The sequence below is a fragment of the Spea bombifrons genome, chromosome 2 (assembly GCF_027358695.1).
Source record: "Spea bombifrons isolate aSpeBom1 chromosome 2, aSpeBom1.2.pri, whole genome shotgun sequence".
NCBI lineage: Eukaryota > Metazoa > Chordata > Amphibia > Anura > Pelobatidae > Spea > Spea bombifrons.
Window position 1 is genome coordinate 118528251 of NC_071088.1, and position 7683 is coordinate 118535933.

The following is a 7683-nucleotide window of genomic DNA, read 5'->3' on the forward strand; positions in this document are numbered from 1 at the left end:
GAGGCAACGTTTTTCTAAACTAAACAGATTTCAATTTGTTAACCTTTCTTCATAACTATAGTGCTCCATAGCACTCCATAGACCGTCAGTCCCTCTTAGAGATCCAAAATCTTGCCATCTTTCCTATCCTGATGTCCCTTCTTTTTAGTTTAACATTTTAATAAAAGAAAGTTCTTCCTTGCTTGCCAGTGATAGAATCTGTGCCCCAGTAAGTCTATTTAAATAAATATGCAAACTATAACGGAGTATGAAAAATACATTAAATACATGAATAAGATAAGATGGTAATTGTGCAAAGATTCTGGAGCTAATTTTCGTGATTATAGTGGCATTCCTTCGTTACTAATTTGCCAACGAAATTTCGCTCTCCGCGTCAGAAGGTGGCGCTGTGACGCCTCGTTGTCTGAAAGCGCCGTTCTAGTTAGCAAATCTCTCTTACACCCTATGGGACGGGTGTCTATTTGTACGCACGCGTAGGCGGCCTGTCTATGTGGTCTTGATCTGCGCATGCTCTGTGTGACATTGCTCTCTTCTCTCTCCGTCCCCGCCAAGGTGAGGCCCAGGACTGGTGCAGGCTATCAGACCGGTATAAATTTTGACAGGTGCTCGGTTTTAGGAACTGGAGACGCGTACCTTATTGTGCTAAAGTCCTATCTGTGCAATTGTCTCCGCTTTACGGGTACCCAGCTCCGTAGTTATGAATGACCTTGTGTACAGCTAGTGATTGTCAGTTCTTAAGGTCAGTGTCAGGTGCGCGTACCGGTCAGTTTATTCAAGGCCTTCAGTGCCTAAAGCTCTAGGGTTTTCCTAGGCGAATTCTGCAGTATTGGTGCTCTGCACTGGATTGTACCAGCAGGCCCCATTTAATGCCTGCGCTGCTTAATCCCGTTTTACCGTGAGAGTAAACTGCATTGCGGCAGGGAGGCTGCGGGGTAGCGTTGCGTGTTTCCTTTATGGTGTTAAATGCAGGTGAGGTATCGGGGTAGTCGGATGATGCATTTCATGTTTAATTTATTTTTTTCTTACCAGCTTTTGCCGTGATATCCTTGTGACCAACCTCAGCTCACAATGTACGCCTGTGCTAAACTTGTGTCAAATCCTTCCTTGGTAAGTGATGTCATGGGGGGGTTATGACTTAAGATATGAACTCATTAATGTGGATTCTGGTGGCTTGATAAATTAGAGGGTCCTGTTTGATTTGCTGTGGTCAGGGTTTTGATAAAACTTAGGGAGGGGATCTAGAGGTCACATATATGCTGAACACATAAGTCATGCTCTGGGGTTTTGAAAGGATACTCTTGGGGTTGGCCATCCTAGCCATCTGCCTGGAATCTGCTCGCCTGCCATTGAGTACCTGATGCACACAGCCTTGTGGCTTTTACTCTAATATATGCTATTAGAAATGTTGTGTGTATGTAAATACTCTGGGATGCAAGTGTTCTTTTATGGACAAATAAGCATACGTTTTTAGAACAGACACGTGTGAGAGTGGTGGGACATCAAAAGAAAGCCGTTTGAGATCTAGGTTGTTTAATGATCTACTCAATTGTGTTTTTAGTCAACTGCCTGATTGTAAGTCAAGGGCAAAGAACAGAAATCGGTCAGTTGAGCATCTTGTTGATTATATAGCAGTGAGGAGGGCTCCACTCAAATGAGATTACAATCTGGAGGGAGTTAGGGTGTATTACACAAGAGGTAAACGTGCCATTGTTAGGGATGGACCAGCCACGTTAATGTAAGGATTGTCCGAAGGCAAGAGAGAGACTAGGACACCTGGGTTAAGGAAGATGGGAGGAAGGTTGTCAGCGTGTATGTTTGTAGGGTCTAGAGGCTTTTATTTATTTATTTATTTATTTATGGCAGCCCTTGAGAAAACATGCGAGCCAGAATGTGAAGTAGAGATCAAAGTACAGGACAAACAGAAATCATTAGGTGAACAGAGACTGGGTAGGAGCGTATTTAGAGATGAGTGATGAGATGTAAGAAGGGAGACTGGGCTTTGAAAATAAGTCAGGATTTTGAAATGCACCCTAAAGCGAAGAGACTGACAGAGGGGGGAGGTGTTAGAAAAGCGAAGGGTGAGGAACCCAAGGTTGGCAGCAGCATTCATGGTAAAGAGGTAGCAAGATGGGTATGAGGGAGACCAGCTAAGACAGGGTTAAAATAGTCAAAACGGGAGGTGGGGGAAAAACATCTGAAAGGTAGGATGTGAACCAGAAGAGAGCGGTGTCACAAAGACTAAGATCGTGAAGAGTTTGACGGCAAAGGTAGTCTACGGTGTCGAAGGGAGCAGAAAGGCCCGGTAGGATTAGCGTAGAGCAATGGCCCTTGGATTTAGCAATGAGTAGGTCATTAGTAACTGTAATAAGGGTGGTCCCAATGGAGTGCGAAATCCAGATACAAGAGGGTCAAGCAAAGTGTTGGAGTAAAAAAATATAATTTAGTAACTTGCAATTTAATATAGGTACAGTTTACCATCCCTTACATCCCCTTTAAAGGCAAATGCATATTACAGTAATGTGGTAGCTGAGGTACAAGCTGCAGCTCATGTGACCTTGTTTGTCATCATTGTAATCTTGATTTAGAATAGTAAGGCCTGGTTGACCAGCCTGCAAATGGGATTCTTATCAATTGTTCACATACATTATGTATAAGTCTACATCTGCCCTTAAAATCCCGCCAATATTTTGAGGCTCCGAAAAAATGTTTGCCGTTTCTCATCTGATATATAATTTATATTTAATGATTCCTTTTTTTTTTCTTTTTTTTTTTTTCCACCAGTTGAGAAGCGGAGCCTGTCTTCTCTGCCGTCCTCTGACAGCCCCTGTACTGAACTACACCGCACTCAGGACAGAGCAGGTATTACAACCTACTAAGTAGTCTGCTAGTCAAGGAAATCCGCTCTTCTGTATACACGGATTACACATAAATGAGCATCTGTCTACAAATAAACGTCCCTCAAGCTGCAGATTAGAAATTTGGTTCTGAGTTTTATGTTCATAGAACGGGGAGACATGGTGTTGGATAGTAAATATTTACAGCACGGTTAATTGTCCAATTAGTTGACTCCACATTGCAATTTGTCACATACAAAACGCATAACTACACTAATTCTTTCACATGTACAGAGGAATATTATAACGTTCTTGTCCAACCTGCCTTACCATTTAATTTGTATGTTTTGATTTAAGATCCACGAGCTTCATGTCACTTGAAAAATGCTGTTTGGGTCCGGTCGTCAATCTAGCTTCTGAAAATAGTTTTCAGAGTTTTTCTTTTTCTTATAAGGCTTATTAACTAATTAAATGGTAAAAGCCAATACTCCAGGGCACATCACCAAGGCTTTATTTGGATATGTTAAAGAAGTAGTGGTATCTTAATACTCTAAACATATTAAGTAGTTTAGACTTTAAAGGGATGCTCCAGTGTCCCAGGGAGCCTCCTGAACAATGAATGCATCTCTATGCATGTTGTAAGTTGGCGGAAGCAGCCATATGAATAACTAGAGCCCTGCGCGGGACTGTTTTTAATCCCGCTCCCGCTGAATTTATGACTGTTTCGCCTGCTCCCACAAACGTGTCCAATCATGAATATTAACACGATGTAAGTCGGTCCTATGTTCTGATGGCTTGCCTTTATTTCCAGCAGTTGCTGCCTGTTCCCGCTCGTGGGATCCAGAGCAGTGCTGTGTGCAGGGACATTGATACCGCTGCTAAGTTTATCGGGGCTGGTGCTGCTACTGTAGGAGTGGCCGGTTCTGGTGCTGGTATTGGGACAGTGTTCGGCAGCCTCATCATCGGATATGCCAGGTAATTGTTTTGTCAGCTCTTTGTTTTTTTTATTTGCTTCTGTTTCTTCTCTCGCCCCCCCCCCCCAGCAATGACACTTTATGTATTAAAACTTGGCTGTCGTATTACTGTATTACCATGATTTTATTCATTTGTGTTTTTTTTGTTTTTTTTTGTTTTTTTTAAAAGAATGTTGATGGTCAGGCAAATCATGGACATAAGTTTTGTGTGGATGTATTTGGAGAAGTGTTTTTTTAAATGCTGTGTAAATTAAAAAAAAAAAAAAAAAAAAAAGATGGGGCCACTTGGAGCGGTAAAAAACAATATTGGATCAATATTCAAATAGGCATGAAGTTGACTTGTGTTTAGTTTTAATTTCCCAGGTCCCTGTAAACGTATACAGTTAAACATTGTAGCTCAAACTTGTATAGCAAGGGCTATTCCCACCGGCTCCCTCCAGACATGTGCTGATACCTGTTTAATTAAAACGCACCTTAAAACATGTGTTTCCACAACCAGAGAGGACACGTGAGATATGGTCTCCTTGGAAGGGCCTACATGCCCGTATGCCCTTACCAGGTATTGTGACCTTAATTAAGGGCAAATGCAGAGTGACAAGGGAAAGGCAGCTAGATGGGACTTTCCACTGTTTGAGTGCCACTGTTATTGGTACATGCTTTACTTTTCCGTGCCTTAGAATGCAGAGAGATAATGTTGTATTTTTGTTTAAGCGGGGAGTATATTGCATGTACTGCTCGCCTCTCCTTTTTCTTTTTTTTTTTTTTTTCTGTATCGTGGGGGCACAGAAGCGGTTGGCGAAGAAAGCAGGAAGATAGTGAAAAAGCAACGAAATTAAAATTCAGAGCTCTCTGCTTTGTCCTCGGTTGTTTCATTGGGGGTCCCCCCTTGTTTTCAGACATTCATGCAAATAAATGCAATCAACATGTTTTGTTAAAATTTGCATGAATCCCACAGTCTAGTGTTTGCAGTTTCTTGTTTTCCTACAACTCCCTTAATGCCCGCTTTTTGTATTTCTGTGCAGGAACCCATCTCTGAAGCAGCAGCTTTTCTCCTACGCCATCTTGGGGTTCGCCCTGTCTGAAGCTATGGGACTCTTCTGTCTTATGGTTGCTTTTCTTATCCTGTTTGCAATGTGAAGAATTCCAATCTCTCATACTCCGGCACTTGTGATCCAGTACTCTCTGGTTATGTGTTGAGGACAGATCCTTCTCTTAAAGGGAAACTATAGCTAAAATTAAGATATTTCTCCTTTTTATGAAAACAATTGGAAGTTTCTTAAATATTTATATTCACTTCTCATACATTGCCAGAATGTAGGATATTTGAGCTTGCATGTGCTCTTTTGCAGCTGGAAGCAATTTATCTTTACATTTACTTCCTCAAGCACTTTGGGAACAAGAGGTGCAAAGTACTGATGTTTGTGTATAAATATATGCGAGTTACAAACTAGTATCATGTAGCAGAAATGTGTATTTTATGTATGGTTTCCCTTTAACAATCCCACCACAAAATCTGCCAGATGACTTTTGAGGAATAAACAAGTAATACTAAAACAAGTGGATTTGTCTTGTGTTCTGACGGTGCTGTTCCTGAGGTGTGCGAAAGATGTTTGAGCAATATTATAAAAGTATTTATGCCGCAGCACGCTGGAGCTTTTGCTGAATCTGTTTATCCTACCAAGCACAAAGTAACTTCAATTAGCCCGCTGAATAGAGGGGTAAGTCAATGCCAAAAAACAATTGGAGCATGACTCATGAAATTACAATTCTGGGGTCTGCCATAATCATATTTTGGTCTAAGTTGATACCTTTTATTTGGCCAATAGAGAAAAATAAGTCACGTGAGCTTTCAGTGCCTCAGTTCTATTCAGTTGGAATGAAAAGGGTTCCCAACTGAAGAAGAGACTTCAGAGGTGCTGAAATTTTACAATTTCCCTTCCCTCTGCTTCAATTAAAGGTGGTAACTCTTGGAGTTAATAACGGCTGTGTATTTTTTGTGTTCTGCCTCTGATATGCGTGATAGCCATCAGAGGACAAGTTCAATGGAAATAATTTGTTCTGCCGTTACATATTTTCTTTTAAGAAATAAAGGCTGGTTTCCCAGATTCTGGCCTCTTTAGGCAGCTGCTTCTCACCCACCATGGGGCGATCTACTTGTTATAGTATTTAAGACTGGAATGTTAAGAGTGAAATGGGGTCTATTCACTAAAGAGAAGTGTGCGTGTGTATATATTTATACTATCTCTTTACTGTTCATTATTAAGGGCCAACCCTGGTAGGTTTCTCCAGCAAGAATGGCCCATCTGGCCCTATAAAATGCATAATTAAATAGGTGATCACTGATTTCCACACGGCCAGCCAAACTCAAGACCCCAGCGTAAGTGAGACTGGGTCTAGGTGGCCCTGATCCTGTCTGTTGTACTGGTTAAAATGTGTACTAGAGTTCATGTCCTGATGCGCCTTAGCCAGGCAAGCGCTATACATTATAACCAAAGACCAGAAAACACCACCATGCGTGGGGCCTCCTGCACAGGCCATAATCAATGCGTTGCTCCTATGGCGCATTAATATTGAAAGAGTGTTAAAAAAAAAACACACCACTGATCTGGAAGTCAAAGGTTCTTCTAGGTAAGTTATTGTCTGCAGCAGATTACTACTCCCATCAGTAAGAGTCAACAGAGAGGGGTCTTAATGCGAACTGTGATTAATGTCAGTGCCCTAAACTTGTCACAAGTGATCTGTTTTTTTATTTTCCAAAATATAATTTTTAATGGCTCCCAACCTAATTATCTTATTACAGATTAGTTAAGGAACTGGCCATTGATCAATCTTGGCGATCATCAGCCAGTGGCCTAATCTGTTGAGTGTGAATTATACGCATGTACTTAGTTTTTTTTTCCCTACAGAATGGAGTGTAAAGTTACTCCTGCATGTTATAGCCAAGACTTTATGGCAAATGTTGGGGAATGAGGGATGTGTTAAGAGGAAATCAAACAGTTGCTTGTATGGAAAATTATGCTTGAAAAACTAAGACTCAAGTTCATTCAAGTCTGCTGTAGGGATGTCCAGCTGTATATTCTGGGCATTATGACTGTTCTCCATACTGCTTTGATCTTGCACCATGGTTGGCAAACTATCCCCAGAGCCAACCACATACAAGATATTGTATATTTCCATAATCAGCTTGGAAATAATGTTTCTTTAGTAAAAGAGGGAAGCTCCTTGTTTTTTGTCAACCATAAGGCTTTCTCAGAGAGACGAGAAGTCTCAAAGTATGTAAAAAGGTCAAAACACATCGCTGTCTTTTGGCAATGATTGGTGCATGGAGCAGGTATGCCAGTATGGCTGCTTGCTAGCATGGCAGCAAAAGCTTGGGTGGATTAAAGTACCGATATGCTATGAGCTGATCTCTTTTGACGTTACAATACCATAATCAGAGGTGTTCCTCTCACATTAGGTTTTATTAGACCAAATGCCTGTGGATCATTATGCATATTGGATTTAGATTTGTATGTTCTGGATTTCCATGACTTTCACAAAGCTGCTTGTTAATTTGATTATAATATTTCTGTGCATTAATCCTTTATCTCTGGCAGTAACTGTGCAGACTTTTTTTATACCGTTTGCTGTAATGGTGATAACAGGATACGCTGAATGTCAGAAGCAGCGGCCAGTACAGACCCAGCAGAATGAAAAGCATCTCCGTAGCATGTTAACAACTCGCGAACAGCTGCCTCCTCTCTGCGCCAGGTCCTGTTGTGCTTGTTGCCATGATATTGGCAGGAGGAGTGTTTGCTACAGTTGTTTCTATGTTTTGGAAACTGCATTTTCTGTGATGTAGAGCAGACGCGTGGGAAATCAACTTCCCATAAGCT

General features: G+C 41.3%; 1 protein-coding gene across 2 annotated transcripts; it reads left to right on the plus strand.

Moving 5' to 3' along the window:
• Positions 1-475: 475 nt before the first annotated feature.
• Positions 476-5365, plus strand: ATP5MC2 (ATP synthase membrane subunit c locus 2). 2 transcript variants are annotated; one of them, XM_053456209.1, is made up of 5 exons: positions 476-552; positions 1030-1107; positions 2782-2859; positions 3646-3809; positions 4831-5365. In XM_053456209.1, exons 2-5 carry the CDS (start codon positions 1069-1071, stop codon positions 4943-4945), a joined length of 396 nt encoding a protein of 131 aa, XP_053312184.1. In that variant the 5' UTR covers positions 476-552; positions 1030-1068; the 3' UTR covers positions 4946-5365. The 2 variants fall into 2 exon arrangements, with proteins under 2 accessions (XP_053312184.1, XP_053312185.1); XM_053456210.1 differs by having other exon boundaries at positions 3649-3809.
• Positions 5366-7683: the final 2318 nt, after the last annotated feature.

Coding starts and splice junctions, on each gene's coding strand:
- ATP5MC2 (XM_053456209.1), top strand. CDS start 1,069: ATGTACGCCTGTGCTAAACTTGTGTCAAATCCTTCCTTG. Junction 2,860..3,645: donor CCGCACTCAGGACAGAGCAG/GTATTACAACCT, acceptor CTTTATTTCCAG/CAGTTGCTGCCTGTTCCCGC. Junction 3,810..4,830: donor CTCATCATCGGATATGCCAG/GTAATTGTTTTG, acceptor ATTTCTGTGCAG/GAACCCATCTCTGAAGCAGC.